Source organism: Stylophora pistillata, chromosome 3 (genome assembly GCF_964205215.1).
Source record: "Stylophora pistillata chromosome 3, jaStyPist1.2, whole genome shotgun sequence".
NCBI lineage: Eukaryota > Metazoa > Cnidaria > Anthozoa > Scleractinia > Pocilloporidae > Stylophora > Stylophora pistillata.
This window is the reverse complement of record NC_142521.1, coordinates 1,413,518-1,431,229: the sequence shown is the minus strand read 5'-3', so window position 1 is coordinate 1,431,229 and position 17,712 is coordinate 1,413,518. Positions and strand designations below refer to the sequence as shown.

The 17,712-nt window shown below is 37.4% G+C and overlaps 2 protein-coding genes across 6 annotated transcripts in view; one reads left to right on the top strand and one right to left on the bottom strand.

Moving 5' to 3' along the window:
• Positions 1-461: 461 nt before the first annotated feature.
• On the top strand, positions 462-14,381 carry LOC111329531 (glutathione synthetase). Its single transcript, XM_022934260.2, has 13 exons — positions 462-924; positions 1,256-1,331; positions 1,945-2,090; positions 4,906-4,954; positions 5,381-5,454; positions 5,907-5,987; positions 6,376-6,459; positions 6,673-6,742; positions 7,793-7,914; positions 12,052-12,121; positions 12,618-12,699; positions 13,107-13,299; positions 13,703-14,381. Exons 1-13 carry the CDS (start codon positions 668-670, stop codon positions 13,824-13,826), a joined length of 1,428 nt encoding a protein of 475 aa, XP_022789995.1. The 5' UTR covers positions 462-667; the 3' UTR covers positions 13,827-14,381.
• A 385-nt stretch (positions 14,382-14,766) lies between these two features.
• LOC111329529 (kinesin-like protein KIF15) overlaps positions 14,767-17,712 on the bottom strand; it is a 45,923-nt gene continuing 42,977 nt past the window's right edge. For all 5 annotated transcript variants that reach the window (XM_022934254.2, XM_022934255.2, XM_088755395.1 and 2 more), the window contains 3 exons: positions 16,260-16,353; positions 15,767-15,877; positions 14,767-15,589 (listed from right to left, as the gene is read on the bottom strand). In XM_022934254.2, coding sequence (XP_022789989.2) covers positions 15,395-15,589; positions 15,767-15,877; positions 16,260-16,353 — 400 coding nt within the window. In that variant the 3' untranslated portion in view covers positions 14,767-15,394. The remainder of the gene's footprint in view (positions 15,590-15,766; positions 15,878-16,259; positions 16,354-17,712) is intronic.

Below are 17,712 nucleotides of genomic sequence, written 5' to 3'. Positions count from 1 at the left end.
ATATGTTTTGTAACAGGAAAAGATCTATTTTGTAACACCGTTACCCTTTTTTAAGGAGAAGAAGGCATTTTTCAGGGAAATTCTAAATGCCGCCTTATTCGCCTTATTGCGACTTTTAAGCGACCACGCCTAACGATTGAGGGGGCTTGCGGTTTATATTGGGCCATTCCATTTAATATCCGTACCCCCCCCATTGAAGGCCTGGGATTTCCCAGGGGGAGGGGGTCAATGCTATATTTTTTCTTAGGGGGTTGAGCCATATTTCTGAGAGGGGTCGCCATAAAGTACCCTTGACAGAAATTCTCACGAGTAGTTTCTGAAAGGGGTTCAATTGGTTTGCTTGATAGCTACATAAAATTCTGAAACCATTTCAGGCAATTCTGAAGGGGGTTAAAAAATTTCTTTTCTGGAGGGGTGTTACAGGAAAGCCTTCAATAGGGGGGGGTGCGGATTTTAAATGGAACGGCCTATTTACGTCCCTCAAGCAAAAATGGCGGACAGGTGTTAAATCATTGGCGCAGAAAAATGTGAAATCATTTCCAAACAAAGATCCTCAGATTCCCTAAGAATAACACTTATCTCATATAAAGAACGCTTGCTGCTTTACATTTTGCAAAGAAGTTTCCGACTCATAAGTGAACAAGCGAAGAAGTCCTATTCTAGAGAAATGGCTGCACTACAACTTCCACCTGAAGAGCTTGTGGGTTATTTGGCAGAGGAAGGGAAGGATTACTGTGTAACGCATGGCATCGTTATGGGAGCTAAGGATTCTCGTCACGCGGTCCATCATGCGCCCTTCGCCCTTCTTCCATCACCGTTTCCTAAGCGACTGTTCGCAGAAGCGAAAGAGGTGCAGAAAGATTACAACTTGCTGGTTCACAGAGTCAGTCAAGATCATGAATTCCTCAAGGGAGCTCTTCAAAGGTTAGGTGCTACTTTAAGAAAATACAGACGGCTGAACGAACCTTTTGAAAGGGTATGAAAGCACCAACGCCTCTTTAGTTATTAAGGTGTAGGTTGAAAACTATGAAACCGTTTTCCTCTTATATTCTGAAACAATGGTAATTGTAAATTAATCTGGTTTGGTAAACTATGGTTTCTGAACCAAGAAATGTACTGAATCACAACTTATGCATCATTTTGAGAAAACTCTGTTAGGCCTACAAAAGGTTTCATATTAAAAATTTCTCATAATGTGGCATACCTGGAATTAGTAGCATTGCTATAACAAAATGTATCATTTTTTTGTCTCAAGCACCATAGAGGTTGATGCATTCACAGCCAAAATATATGAAATATATGAAAAAACAAGAAATGAGGGACTTGCACAGGTAAAGTGTAAATTGCCATTTGCACTAAGGACATTTCCTTGCAATACATTCACTCACTTAATTCAATTTAAAATTGATTATGTTGGTAGACAAAGACTTTTTTCACAGTTTTATGCAAGGGGAATAATAGTCATGTGTTAGTTGATAAATATTTCTGGCAAAGCTTTTTGGTTCTGGGGTTTAAATGGAAAAAGGTATTGTTTCATTTTGGGCATGAATGCTAGAATGGTCACAAAGGCTTAATGATTTATAGTTTTGAATATAAGAATCATTAATAAAATGTTTCCTTTTGTATTTGTTGGCTATCAGGTTTGCTGAAAAATTGATATCAAATTTTAAGTCTGAGAAAAAATTTGACTGGCCTATGGGAACAAATTTTAAAGTGAGGGGTGATAAATGGGCACTGAATGTGTTATATTGTAATTGGTTAAAGAATGGGGGTGCAGGTGGTCCAGGGCTGGGGGGGGATGTACACACAGAAAATTCTGAAAAGTTTAGAATTACCTGATGCAAATTGGCACAATTTTGAGAAGTTTGTTGAGGGGGAGGATTTGATTCTCATCCTTGTGACAACTGAATTCCTAAAGCTTTATCTTCTATGGTTACTTTGCAGCCAATCTCATTGGGAATATTTCGATCTGACTACATGCTGGATGGTACCAATGGATTGTCAGAAAATCTTACCCTTAAGCAAGTTGAAATCAACACAATTGCCTCTTCATTTGGTGGACTAAGTGCACAGATGCCAGGGCTTCACAAGTAAGATTACTTAAACTATGTTTTTGTTAGTAAAGGGAAGATGATTATTATTTCAACTGATTTTAAATTTTTTACTGAAAGAGCTTCAATCTGCAGTTATGGCCCTTCATATTCAGGTTTACATTCCAACATTTGATCTCACCAGTTGTATGTAATTTGGTTTTATTAAGTGAGTTCATAGTGTGAATAGGTCACAGTAGAAGATTCTAAAGTAGATTTTTCAATTGTTAGCCCTTCATCAGGGCAAATCAAAGGGCTGAGGCTTGAAACCTCAGCTTAACAGTGGCCACATTATCAATTCACTCAACAAAACCAAATATCTAACACAGTGGAACCCCTCTAAACCAGACCCTCGTTAAACTGGAATCCTCTCTTTACTGGACCTTTTTTTCGGCCCCAAAATCTCTGTCATACATTATCTTTATTGTTAACCTCAGTAAACCAGAACCCCTCACTTCTGGAAACCAGACACTTTTTTCAGTCCATAATCATGTATTGACAAAGAAATTGACCTTGTTAAACCAGACGTGAAAGCTTTAAGCTTGCTGCCAAAATCAAATCACACGTTTTTAAACATGATTGAAATTAAAATAATAATCATGCAGTTGTGAAATCACAATCAGAAGTAAGAAATGTCCATTGGCTAATTACTCATTGTTCAACTGGTACTGAAGCAAAAAATCTAAAGTCGACAATTGTGCTGCTGCTGTTGGGTTGAATGAATGACAACAGTAGGGGTCAGGTTAATAGACTAAAGGCTGATAGTTTCGAAAGAAACTGTTTGGGGCTGCGTCTGTGGGGGTAACAAAATAATTTGGATATATCAACAAAGTTGAAATGGTAAATTGGCCACCGTAACGATTACAAAAGCTGACGTTTCGAGCGTTAGCCCTTCATCGGAGCAAAGGGCTAGCGCTCGAAACGTCAGCTTTTGTAATTGTTATGGTGGCCAATTTACCATTTCAACTTTGTTGATATATCCAGGTTAATAGACTGTCATGGTATGGGTGAAATTACTCACGAAAACAAACTTAGTGGCAGGCATAACTATGTCTTAGAGACTAGTGAAATGCCAAAGAATCGAGTTATTGTTAGAGAAGAGAATTGAGTTGATCAAATGCACAGAATGTTATTAAGTTAATAAATTTTGCAGTTCACAAAGATGAGAACTATCTATAACTGGTTCTAGAGCTGGAAAATTTAACCAAAAGAAAAATAGTTGAACAAGGTTGTAATCAGATGCAGGTAACACTGGATTCCTTTTTCCAAAAGCATTTAAAAGCAGCCATCATATTACATTATGCGGCATAAAATTGCATTTTAGGTAAAACCTCAATACACCAGACACCTCTCTAAAACCGGACATTTCCTCTGGTCCCAAGGGTGTCCAGTTTTGAGGAGGTTCCACTATAATCCCTCCCACCAACACAGCTCCAGATTGTTTTTTAGAAACCCATTGCTTTATTCTTTAGCTCTATGTAATCATGTTTACTAAATAGCGATAGTATAATTATGGTAAAAATTGATCAAACCTTTGAAAATACCAGTCGACATTTCATGTAATGGAGAGAATTTGGAATAAGACACACACCAAACTGCTAGGCATCCATGTTAATGAACACTTAACTTGCAATATTCATATTAATGAACTAGTAATGTCATGCTATGGAGCCCTGGCCATGCTAAAAAAGTTATATAACCTAGCACCGTTCCTTTTGAAGAGGCAGTTAGTAGAGAGTTTGTTCCTATCTAAGTTAGATTATGGTAGTACAATGTTCTTTCCATTGCCATTGTGTCAGCAAAAGCACTTACAAAGAGTCCAAAATGTATGCGTGGGTTATGTATTAGGTTGCTATGCGAAAGAAGCAGACTGCCTACAGCTGGGCTGGCTACCGGTGATAGAGCGTAGAAGTTCTCAGTTACTGCAGTGCGTATTCAAAGCACTATACTTTGACTATTGACCACAGTACTTAAAACTCGAACAATACGTACCAGCAAGAAATCTACGCTCGTCCTGTGAAGTCAGATTAAAGGTGCCCATTGAAACTGGTACTTTTCAAGACAGCTCAGCAGCCATTTTCAATGCATTACCAAGTTATTTTAATTTAATTTTAACGTAATTTACATAGCGCCAACTCCACTAATTGACCAAAGCGCTTAAATCTGCGAAACTGTACAGACTTTTGATCCTTTAAGAGTGATTTGACATATCTTTTTAATGATGCTGGAAAGAGATTAGAAACATGAATCTCAGGCCTTTTAGCTTGTTTATATTTTAATGCTTAATCGAATGTGATTTATTCTTAACTATAATGATATAGTGTAATTAGAATCGTATAGTAATTTTAGCATAGAAGAGCCAATTCATTTTTGGAATGCTAATAAACCTTTATTATTATTATTATTATTATTATTATTATTATTATTATTATTATTATTATTATTATTATTATTATTATTATTATTATGTGGCAGTTAAAACGTCTGGATGCCAGAACCTATATACACGAAAGCTGGGCGTCTAGGACGTGGCCAGCTAACATGTTTAGAATTTACATATGTACCCCATTATTATTATTATTATTATTATTATTATTATTATTATTATTATTATTATTATTAATACCTTAAGGAAGGAGGTAAGGCTGGGTAAATGGACAACTCTGAATTGTGTTGCTACAAGCATCTTGTAACTCATGGGAAGAACACAGTCTTGACTAGTTAGAAGGTCTAACCATTGAGTCCCTTTTTGGGAATCAGTTTTTTTTTTCTGTCTTTTACTTACAGTAAATGATTTCTGAATTTATTTTTTTAGTTTTATTTTAGATCTTCAGAATGGACTGGTGCCAAGTAATAAAGAAAGGGTACAATTTTACAGTTTTTATGATCACTGTTGCTTCTGTTGGTTTCTCAGAATTTCTGTTTAATCCATTATAACTAAACACCTGCAAAATGTTCATGGTATATAAGAATTTGCATGTCAAAATTTTTGCATTCAAGCATCTTGTTGAGATGTGGGTTCTTAGCAGAAAGCAGCCTACAATAATTGATGGTGGCTAGTTAGGAATATTATTAGCTGCTAATTTTATGTCCCTCTTTCTTTACCCTTCGTGTTTTCATCATTTGTTGCAGTGGCATACTCCAAGATTGGCAAACAACTGCTTCAAATCCTAGTGAGAATGCTTAAGATGGGCTAGCTAGTAATTTTATCGTAGGTTCTGAGTTTCAAGAACATTTCTGTGAAGCCTGCATCAATATACGTACTTTTAATTATCATTCTGTTTCTCCAGCTTCCTGAAAATACATCTGCTATTGGTGTGGCTGAAGGATTTGTAGATGCCTGGAAACTCTATGGAAGTGAAAAGTAAGTGCAATATGTTGAGAGCAGATAACATCATAATGATTTTTGAACCAAGTCAGCTAATGTGAAACAAATTGATCAGCGGTTGGTATGCTGAAATCCAGATTAAGGGGAACAGATCTAAGCTTCCCTGAGTCACTGTGATATGCTATTAGGCCAGACTCTCTACTTTCTCAGTTCCTTTCCCCCTTGGAGTATGAAAGAGTACCAGTGAACTCAAGGAAATGAAAGGGGAGAGGGTAATTGCAAGGAATTTGCCTCTCCTTAATGTGGAGTTAGTAAGGCTCCTAGCTACGTCATATTACAGAATCGCAGATTAGTTCTGATAGCGGTAGGCCACAAGTATTGAAGACTTCCAAGCCATATATTCACAAACTTCATAGTTTATATCTTGGGGCATTCAGTTTTAGGCATGGTTAAGTTGTTTTTATTTGGACTTTTTCAACTCATGTTAGAGCAGTTGTGATGATGGTTGTCAGTGAAAATGAGAGTAACAGATTTGATCAGAGATGGATACAACACCTCATGAGAGAAATGTAAGTATACATCAATCTTCACCTATTATGTTTTATCTTGTTGCTGTCTTGTGATATGTTGTTGTCTTTGTAGTTTTGTATAACTAATGCAGTTGTGTTTGTAATTAAAGCTGTCAAACCCTGATTGTGAAGGTTGTGTTGGGTTTTCAGAGATGCTTGTGCATTGTATTACTTTCATCAAGCTGCTTTGTGCTATAATTACCTTTGATTACTGGTAATTGTTACTCTGAACTCACAAAAGCTTACTGTTATGTTTCGTAGCAAATGTTAACAAGATGCCATTAGACAAAAAAGAAGAAAAAAGGCTTTGTGAAATCAGTCTATCCAAAAAAAAATTCCAAGTTCAAACTCACATTCACCTTTGGTATTATTTGTGATTTCATTTAAGCAATCCATCTGCACGTCTGATTAGAAAAACCTTCAGCGACATCGGAAGAACAGGAGAACTAAAGGATGACAAATCACTGATTGTGTGAGCATTTTGTCTTCTACTTAAATTATTTGTTTTTCTTATTCTTAATTTTCTGTTCTTCCTCTCAGATCTCTTTCACTGTCAATACAATATTGTTCATTGCTGTAAGTTAGTAGTATTTGTACAAATGTTCTATTTTAGAGTTATTTCAGACTTGATTCACCATGGACAGGACTTAGGTTTTGATAACAAGCTTTTTGTGTTTGTTTACAGGGATGGACATGAAGTTGCTGTTGTGTATTTCAGAGCTGGATATGATCCAGACAATTATGAATCAGAAGTGGTGTGTAGAAAATTTCACAATAATTGTTTCTCTCTCAGTTTTGACCCAAAAGGAATATTTCCTTTCAGTATCAATTAGTTTTAAGCAGAGAGGTGATGACAAGAAAGAGGAATATCAAATAAGAGATATTATTTGTCGTAAAATCTAATTCTCGTGTGTCAGATGGTATGGAGAATTGATAGTGGGTGAATGACTATTCATGAGTTCAGCTTGAAAAAGTTATTATCATTTTTTGGGAAACTTTCAATGTCTCCTCTTCTTGTAGCAGGTGTGATATATGTCACTGGCAAAACCTATTGTGTAGCTTTAATAACAACCCAAGTCCCCTGTAGTCACCAGCCACTTATATGTCACTGGAAAAACCTATTGTGTAGCTTTAATAACAACCCAAGTCCCCTGTAGTCACCAGCCACTTATATGTCACTGCATGGCAAAACCTATTGTGTAGCCTTAATAACAACCCAAGTCCCCTGTAGTCACCAGCCACTTATATGTCCCTGGCAAAACCTATTGTGTAGCTTTAATAACAACCCAAGTCCCCTGTAGTCACCAGCCACTTATATGTCACTGCATGGCAAAACCTATTGTGTAGCTTTAATAACAACCCAAGTCCCCTGTAGTCACCAGCCACTTGCACAGTCCTTTTTAGGGAAGTTGGATGTGTTCACTTCAAAAGTGCTTGCTTACATATGGGCAGATCAATTGTCATCATCTTCAATCTAAAAAATGGATAATGAAAAGAACACCAATTATATAGAGAATATTTAAATTATAACCCTTACTTTCCTTGATATATTCCATAAAATTTTAGCTCTGTGAATTTGATTCTAATCAAGCAGTCCCCCAGTTGATGTTTGTTGTCATTCATATCATCTCTCTGCTTGAAAATATATTAAACTCCAGGTAAAAATTAATTGTCACAATGATGAAGTGTTCCTTAAAGGTCTAAGGGTTTCAAGAGCCTTTCAAGAGTTGGCTGGGGGTCTCAATTTCTTTTACACATATCTGGACCCTGTATTTAACATCTACTCATTTTTTTTCCTTGCACAGGACTGGAACACTCGTTTGATGATGGAAAGATCCAGAGCTATCAAGTGTCCATCTGCTGCAATTCATCTTGCTGGTACAAAGAAAGTCCAACAGGTGTTAGCATCACCTGGGGCATTGGAAAGGTGAGTGCTGTGATTTGGGAATGTTCTGGTTTGGATCTGTATTGTTAGAATATGTAATTGACTAACTGAGATCATCAAGGGTGGAATAAACCAAAGAAATCAAATGAGAAAGGTGGGGAGTTTATATTCTCAAGTCATACAGAAACTGATGGAAAAGGATTGTTGCGTGGAAATAATATATACTTGAATTTGATCTATTATGCTTTTTAATAATCAAAACATTGTGCATCTTGGTACTGTTATGTCATGTTTGCTAAACAATGTGTTTTCCAACACTTTAAGAGCGTGTCCATGAGAAAACCGGGCAAGGGGTGATAAACCTCAAATCACTGATTTGGCTCAAACTTGGCACAAATTCTAGGTATCACGAGTTAACAAATGTGTGAAAATAATAGGTTAAACTATTTAATTCCCTGGGAGATATAGGGTTCCCCTGGGAAACCCCCATTTCCTTAATTTTTTGCACAATTAAGTAGCTAACTTTGCATTGCTGCTGTGCAAATTCAATCAGCTGGGTTGTATTTTATATCTACCAGAATTATAGAAAATTGAATTGTTTTAGCTTTTTCATTTCATTTCTTCCCTTACATCTCGCTTAAGTAAAGATGACTTTTTCTGGTTTTGAGAAGTCCAAAAACAGTGGTATTTTAAGGCCCAATATCTCTGATGAGCAACTGCTTCTGATCATTACTCCTATATGGGTAGTGAAAGCCATCACTGGACTTCCAAAATCAGTAATAAAATTTTTGGGCAATTTATTTCATAGCCCGTGCTGACGTGAAATTTTCATCTACCTCCTACTTTTTAGTCTATATCATCAAAATTCTGTACACCATACCTTTGTTTTATTAACTTAAAGTAACTTGAAATTTACAAGAAATTTCCCAGAGAGTATCATTTAAACATGAACGAGGAGAAAATATTTGAATAGCGCAAGTTGAGCCATTTTTGAGAACTTTTCTTGCAGCCATATTTGGATTACTGGTATTCTCGAGGAAACGCAGCAGTTGATGATGAACATCAAGGGCGCATGTAGGCGAACTTTCTGACAAAAGAAATCTAAGAATAAACTTGATGGTACATACATGTCTCTGTGGTACCTCAGTTACAACTTTTGCCTTGATATCATTTGTTAGATAAGTAGCCATTATGTCAACAATGTACCAGATTCAATTTGCTTCGTTGCCTTGTTGAAATATTAAACGCAGACAGAGCTCTCAGAAAGATCCACCAAAATGACTGTTCTTTTATGGCGGGATACTTATTGACTTACATGATATGTGTTGGTGGCAAAAATATAATTTGATGCCCTAAAAGCTGATGTTAATCAAAAGGACAATCCACCATCTTTGATCAGGTTGCACCTGCAACTTTGCTGTAACTTGCTATGTTTGCCCCCTGACAACCTCAGAGATGTTTGCGAGGATCTGTGAAATGTGAAAGAGAGGATTCTAGTTGCCTTTCCTATCACTTTATGCCTGGGATATTTGCAAATACACGATAGTTGGTGTCACAAATTAAAATCCTACTCTCATGTACTCACCTTCTGAAAATGTAGCTGAGTCTGACACTCCGACAATCTTGAAATGCATGCCGACATCCTTGGTACACAGTTTCTCTTATCAATTGCTTTGCCAACTGTGCATTTTAACATTTTCAGACTTAAAGGAGTTCGGGGAAGCATATAAGTCTCTGGCCTACTTGAGTCACTAAGAAAAGTAGAAGCATCTGTGCACAAAGGAAGTTTTCTTCCGGGTTTTGATGTTAACATTAGTGGATTGTCGGTTATTATTTGTAACCTTTAAGAGCGGCTTTTGCAATTGACCAATTTCTAAGGTACATCTCGACAAACAGCCGCAAGAGATTACATTTGAAATATATGCAGTAAACTTCAGATAAAATATGTAAGTGATTTCTATATGCGTGTCAGGTTTTTAACCATTTCCTTTTTCCTTGTGCTGAGAGGAGACCAATATATCACGGGCTTATTTGCTTTTCGGTGAACCAGCATTTATCTCAAGCTTAACAAATAACAAGTCAAATATTTTGGTGGCCGTTAATCTTTGTTACATTTTAAACTTTGTAGACTAGAAACACAACATTCCAAATAAGTGTCAAAGTTGACTGCTGGACAAAGTTGCAGGCGTGACCTGATCAAAGATGGTGGATTGGACAGAGCTGAATAACGTATATGCATGTGCTAGGTTTTGCTGTGGAAACACGGATTTTGATTGTTCGCATGGTTGATTTCCTATTCTGTTGCTTTGGGGCATTGTGTTCCTTGCCGCTTTTCTTTTACAGAACAACCTCCAAAAACTTGGTACACCCCCTAAAAATGTTCAAAATTAATATTCTCCCTAAAATCTCTGGAAATAGGAAAATGCCTTCGACAAAAACAGGGTTCCTCAGTTTTAAACGTCACCCTTATTATTTTCCGCTAATTTCGCTAAATTTTAGATCTAGTACACTTGAGCCTGTGTTGTTGACCGCAACCCACTGACATAGCATTTGATTATTCTGCTCTGTTGGCAGATTGTCCTTTTGATTAACATCAGCTTTTACAGGGTTCGTACAGGTCACGGAAAACATGGAAAGTCATGGAATTTCAAAATTTTATCTTCCAGGCCTGGAGAGTCATGAAATTTAGGTGTTGTTCATGGAAAGTCATGGAAAATCAATATGCTGTCTATGAGTGAAAAGCAATAAGACCCAAATTTGAAAAGTTAACTGACGAGTACAAAAATGAGATTTAATTTCACTAGAAATAAACAGAAGCACGCAGTGTGAGAATGTTTGCAAACATTCTTTCACTCTGCATTCTTGTCATGGAATCTTTCAAAAGGTCAGGGAAAAAGTCATGGAAAGTCATGGAATTTTAACCGGTCAAAATTGTACGAACCCTGTTTTAGGGCATCAAATTATCTTTTTGCCACCAACACATGTCATGTAAGTCAATAAGTATCACGCTGTAAAAGACCAATCATTTTGGTGGATCTTTCCGAGAGCTCTGTCTGCTTTTAATATTTCAACAAGGCATCGAAGCAAATCAAATCTAGTACATTGTTGACATAATGGCTACTTATCAAACAAATGATATCAAGCCAAAAGTTGCAACTGAGGTACCACAGAGACATGTATGTACGATCAAATTTATTCCTAGATTTCTTTTGTCAGAAAGTTTGCCTACATGCACCCTTGATGTTCATCATCAACCGCTGCGTTTCCTTGAGAATAATCCAAATATGGCTGGAAGAAAAGTTCTCAAAAATGGCTCAACTTGCGCTATTCAAATATTTTCTCCTCGTTCATGTTTAAATGATACTCTCTGGGAAATTTCTTGTAAATTTCAAGTTATTTTAAGTTAATAAAACAAAGGTATGGTGTACAGAAGTTGATGATATAGACTAAAAAGTGGGAGGTAGATGTAAATTTCATGTCAGCACAGGCTATGAAATAAATTGCCCAAAAATTTTATTACTGATTTTGGAAGTCCAGCGATGGCTTTCACTGCCCATATAGGAATAATGATCAGAAGTGGTTGCTCATCGGAGATCTTGAGCCTTAAATTACCTTTGTTTTTGGACTTTGTCAAAACCAGAAAAAAGTCGTCTTTACTTAAGCGAGATGTAAGGGAAGAAATGAAATGAAAAAGCTAAAACAGTTCAATTTTCTATAATTCTGGTAGATATAAAATACAACCCAGTTGATTGAATTTGGAAAAAAAATGAAAAAAATGCAGGAATTGGGGGTTTCCAAGGGGGACCCTATATCTCCCAGGGAATTAAATATTTTTACCTATTATTTTCACTCATTTGTTAACTCATGATACCTGGCATTTGTGCCAAGTTTGAGTGAAATCGGTGATTTGAGGTTTATTGCCCCTGCCCGGTTCTGCCCGGTTTTCTCGTGAACACGCTCTCAAGAGGAGTGGAAAAGCCAGGAAAGGGTTGAAGCATGATTTAAAAGTTTCTATTAAGGTCATGGAGTATACTTCCTTAGTTCTCCAAGAACTGTTCAAACAAGTTGGATGGCTCCAACAAGGAAGACATGGCGCACTAGGATTAATTGCTCAAAGAGGGAAGTTGTTGTGGTGCTGTGCATACTATTGACAGAATTCTATTTGTTTATTTGATGCAGATTTGTATCAGATGAGGATATGTTAAACAGGATACGTCGGACCTTCACTGGACTCTTTACACTGGATGAGGTTAGGGATGTTAAAATCAAATTTATCTTGTGGTCACTTCTTCACCTGTAACTGAATCCATCTAGTTTTAATGACTTCAAAATATACTTTCTTTAACTCAGTGGTTTTGAGCGAGGTGTTATCTTCCTTTCAATGAGAAAAACACCACCTTGATGTAAAATTAAATTTGCTTGTTATTAGTTGCAAATTTAACAAAAAAACTTACTAATTGTAATTTTGAGAATTTCTTAAGCATTGAAAGAGTTTCATTGGCCCAGCCCAATCACTGATGAGCTTACTTAGTGGGCGGGGTAGGTGGTAAATTTTTTTTCCCAAGGATTGATCGATGTGGCAGCAGCCTGCAAGGAGAATGTTGGCCACCAGGAAACAAAAACTGAAAAGATACAAACCTATGTATATTTGGCAACAGTGTGGTGCATGTGATTATGGTTACTCATCAGAGTAACTTTGATTACTCCTTGCAAAGTCTATTAAAACATTTGTTTTATGATATCAGGGACCTGAAGGAGATAAAACTGTACAGATGGCTTTAGCAGATCCTGATAGATTTGTTTTGAAGCCACAATTGGAAGGGGGAGGTAGGGCTTTTTCATGGCAACTTTCACTTTGTGTTAAATACTGGAGTATGTGATCAGAAAAAGCTTATGAGAGATTTTTATCCTTACAGGTGACTATCTAGCAAGGTGACTCAGGGAAATATTTAAAACAAAATATGCCAGGCTTTTAAATACAAGTTTAATTTATACTGAAACCAAGCCCAAATTAATAACAATACCAGAGCCTTTTTTTTTTCCAGGAATGAGGAGGAGTTAGGTCTCTGAGACACTTGAAGCTCTAAACGGGTGACCTATTGAAAGGGGGAACCAAATTGAGTGCTCACGCTAATAAGGGCTTGCTATTGTAGCAAATTATCAACATCTTTGTTTCACTGCTAAATGGAAACCTCTCAATAATTTGATCGTTATTATTTACTTTCCACTTATAGGGAATAACATCTTTGGAGAGGACATTATCAAAACTCTTACTTCAACGGTTGATGTGAAGGAACGATCCAAATTCATTTTGATGAACAAAATTAAACCACCAATCGTCAAGAACTACATAGTTCGTGCAGAACTTCCTGAACCAGTCTTAGCTGACGTGCTCAGTGAGATTGGATGTTTTGGAGTACTCATAAAGTAAGTTATGTGACCAGGCTACCTCTGTCACTTCAGGGCCTGCGGGAAAGGCTTTCATTGGCGGAGCGGCATGAGCAACGAAGCCTGAGAGATTCCAGCCGGCAAACGAGGCGAGCGGGGGAGATTTCTCCGTCTTAGGGGGCTTTGCCACCCGTGCCGGAGCACCAACTAGTGCTGGCTTCTCTCAGGCTCGGGGTGAAGTGAAAAGTAAGGATCAAGTTGGGAAGAAATAGTCTACAAGAGATCAACAAAAATATCTGTTTGTGGGATGTTCGTTTACCAGGGAGGTGTAAATTTTGGGTTACTAGTGACTTCAAAAGAAGAAAGTGTTCATTTTTTTGCCGAAGGTTATCTTAAAAGAAGATTAGGACGTTATCATTGCGTATTCTTTTTTTTTTTGCAGTCGTGGTGATGAAGTATTAGTGAACAGAGAGGTTGGACATCTCATGCGAACCAAAAGCACCGTACATCAAGACGGAGGGGTTTCTTCAGGACGAGCCAATCTGGACAGCCCCTATTTGGTTTAACTGTCTACCATCAAGGGACCTTTTAGTTACCTGATAACATGCGAATCTTCACAGCTCTTAGTTAATTTAACTGTGAAACATCAAGGGACCTTTTCTTCACCTGATAATTTGAAATTTAGATAGTATTTTCGGTGAAGTTCGTAATCATTATACGCCTTAGTTACCGCATAATGTGCCAAATGAATTTAAATACCCCTTTTTGATGAATCTTTTCACAATTGAAGAACCCCTTATTTAATTTGTTATTTAACTTGGTGTTTCAGTAGTAGATAGCGCGTTGTAGAATTTCTCGAGTCTACATTTTCTTGAATTTTTTAAATAGACCATGATGCTACTTGCTCTTTGTATACAACTTTGTTCCTCAATGCACTCATAGTCAACTATGTAGAAAATAGTTGCATGATATTTAGGCTTCATTGTTATTATTACGGTCCTAACATTCTTAAATTGCTATACAGATGATTGGTTAATCAACTGATAGACCAGTCAATCACTTATTAAACTGAAAGAAGTAAGATTACTTTTGAAAATTTATAGAATAAAAAATCTACTACTTGTACCCAGTGTTTAGCGGTAACAAAAGTACAAAGCTAGCCGGGCTTGTGTTAATCAACTGAATGAATAAAGGGATGAGTTTCGAAAGAAACTATGGTGCTGCGTCTGTTGAAGGAATTTTGACCAACGTCAAGAAATTTTAAAGTTGACGTTTCGATCGTTAGTACTTCGACAGAGCCAATCAAGGAGTTCAGTGTGGGTTGGTTGCGGTTTCTCAACAGGAAGTTGAGCCACGCTGTTGGTGGAAACATGGTAAGGAGAAAAAGCAAGAAGCGAAAAGCGTTCGTTGATGCCGTGGGATTGAGAGTTTCGCAAAACCGAAATAACATATTTGTGCCATGGAAAGAAACTCGGACAATGGATAAAAAATGAAACAGACTCAAGACAAGGATAACATTTGGTTATTTAGTTCTAAATAGTAGCAGAGTGACTGCTGATGTCGCATATACAGTATGCTTTACAAACAAAACATGGTAAAGGTATCTGACATTCTGGATCACATGTACTATATGTTAAGATATGCTTGCTCATAGCAAGAGCCCGTTGACCGGTTCATGAAATAAGTGAATCTAACAGACCTGACGACGTCGACAGTTAATTATCTGTTTTGAACCTATAAAACAGACTGTAATGAAAGTCATATACTTACAGATCACTGCTGTAGTTATACTAAAGTATGGAAACCTCATGCGCAGTCCCCTGTCGCGTCCGGATTAAAACCCTAAAATATAAGTGATTACTTGAAATGCTTAGTATATTCCTCAGCAGGCCTGGGAAGTAACCTGCTTTTTTCGTCAATAGAAGCCATTTTGCGGCTGCAAGGATATTTTCTCACCTAACTCCAAGAAACGAAAAGAAATTCAGTTCTAAATTAAAATAACACACTCGATAATCAGTGTTCTTGGTAGAATCTTGTGTCAGACTGGTAGAACTGCTCAGCACTTTCTTTCTCAGTAATCATACCCTGAACGTTATAAATTTAGCCCTCTGGAAAGCAAGTAACAAAAAAGTTTTCAAGTGGCAGCAGAAAACACATTTTCCTTGTCCACTGCATCTTTTATGTCCGGTGTCCCTTCTTCCTCGCTTGATGAACTTGTCTTAGATTTTCCTTCTTTCTTGCCCTCAGCTCCTCCATTTTTGCTTGCCAGTGGCGGTTTCTTCCCCTTACAACTGCATTTCTGGCTTTCCTTTATCAGTTTGTTCACTTGCTGAATGGGAAATGAAACAAAACCAACCGTTACCTTATAAAAGGAAGTATGGCGTGTCATTGCGTGCTGTTTGTAAAACTTTCCCATAATCTGTTGTGAGAACTGTGTGCGTGTAAGCGTAAAACCTAAAGAATAAGTTTGAGTTATCTACGGCCTGGCTCATCGAAAGCATCTTACTTCTTTAAGAGCATGGTTTTCTTTTTTGATGGCCAACAAGTGCTGCACTTTCTGTTGTGGGTTTTGGTGGCCTTTCAATCGAGCATTCTCTTCTTCAATTTTCTTCAATACCTGCCACAAACAAACAAATCGCAATTAAAAAGTCTTCGCGTCTTTGATCACACCTTCGAAAGGAGTTTTACAACGTGCAAAATTGAAAAAGAGAAAAGTGCAAAACAATTATAAAGTGCAAAACGAGAAAAAAATTCTTGCGAAGCTCTTATTTCACAAAGACGGATTCGGCATGAATACGTTCTGAAGCAAAGTTACCGTAGACTCCTCTATTGGTGAAAGTAAAAATTACTCAAGACAATGCTTCTCAAGTTTTTGGTGACGAGGCGTGCGGCACGAACATCATGACAAAGACTAACAATACTAAACATTCCACTGTGTACAAATGCATTTTACCGTGAAAGGAAAATGTACCTAAAGTAACTGATACAACAGTTCTTACCTTTTCCAGTTTGAACTTCTCTTCCATGGTGGATTCCAGTCTAGATTTCAATTCTTCTTTTTCTTCAAATCCTTGCTTCTCCAGCTGTCGAGTTCTAAAATGCAGAACATCAGGACGAGTTTAAAAATGCAGAACATCAGGACGAGTTTAAAAATGCAGAATATCAGGACGAGTTTAAAAATGCAGAATATCAGGACGAGTTTAAAAATGCAGAATATCAGGACGAGTTTAAAAATGCAGAATATCAGGACGAGTTTAAAAATGCAGAATATCAGGACGAGTTTAAAAATGCAGTAATAGCAAACACATGAACTTGAGTTTCCCTCCCATCTCCCCCACTCATTAAATGACAATAATAATAATTATTGTGAAGGTGTAGTCTGATCGTCCGGGTGAGTGTAGTCCTGAGAAGGACTGTTGTCGGTGGCAGTGACTGACGTTTCGACAACCTGTGCGGAAGTCATCATCAGAGTCAAGTGAATGATTGTTGTCAGTAGAATGTTCTTATAGAGTGCCGAAGTGTGACGTCATGTTACCATGGTAGCATTTTTGCTGGATCTAAACACTATTTGGCGTCTTTCGTTACATCTCATCATAAAATGGGCCAATGCTTCGTTCCCGACTGCAATCATCAGTCAGAAAGTCACAATTGCAGCTTTTACCGTTTCCCCAAAGATCCTGCTCAAAGAAGAAAATGGATTTCTCTAATAACGTAGGTTGATTTTTGGTACAATGACCACCATGATGCACGGCCACGTGTCGGTTATAGTTACGCGGAAGATGGTTTTATTTAACCACTCAAAAGTGCACTGACCTGTGGATTATACCTTTGAAAGACCTCTAGAGAGAAAAAAAGCTTTTTTTTACGTTATGATTAAAGTTTAAAACCTTCGTTTTCTCTCTCCAGACGAGCTGATCGTGAACCTGGCAAAGGCGCTCGAGTTTGTAGTTGTCATTTCCGAGGAAGTAAAGAAGAAGGCCCCGAGGTCTTTTCCTGGAATAAAGACAAACTATTTGAATCTCGAAATGCTCCAAAAAGGAAAAAGCAAAGAACTGAAGTCCCAGAGACAACGACTATCGAGCAGATCCTTTCAGAATCTTCGACGAAGAGCAACCAGAACGAGCCTTGCGAGCTCAGTTGCGAGGAGATGCAAATGAAATGCACTACTTTGCAGACTGAAAATATCCTGCTACAAGCAGAGCTAGGGACATTAAAGACCCAAGTATCCGAGTTGAAAGAAAAAGAAAGCTACTTAAAAAGAAACTACAGCTCTTTTAACATGGATTCAAAGGTAATCAACATGGAAACTGGCCTCCCAAACAAAGAAATGTTCCACATTGTTGTCGAATATGCCGAAAGATACCGCAACGATATTGTTTACGTGTGTGGCTGGAAAGTAGACAAGATATCTTTTGAAGATCAAATATTGATAACATTGATGAAGATTAGACA

What these genes read in the sequence shown, in the direction of transcription:
- LOC111329531 (XM_022934260.2), top strand. Translation starts at nt 668, where the DNA reads ATGGCTGCACTACAACTTCCACCTGAAGAGCTTGTGGGTTATTTGGCA. An exon ending in ACAATTATGAATCAGAAGTG is followed by an intron (nt 6,743 to 7,792) that starts GTGTGTAGAAAA and finishes TTCCTTGCACAG; the next exon opens with GACTGGAACACTCGTTTGAT. An exon ending in TGTTTTGGAGTACTCATAAA is followed by an intron (nt 13,300 to 13,702) that starts GTAAGTTATGTG and finishes TTTTTTTTGCAG; the next exon opens with TCGTGGTGATGAAGTATTAG.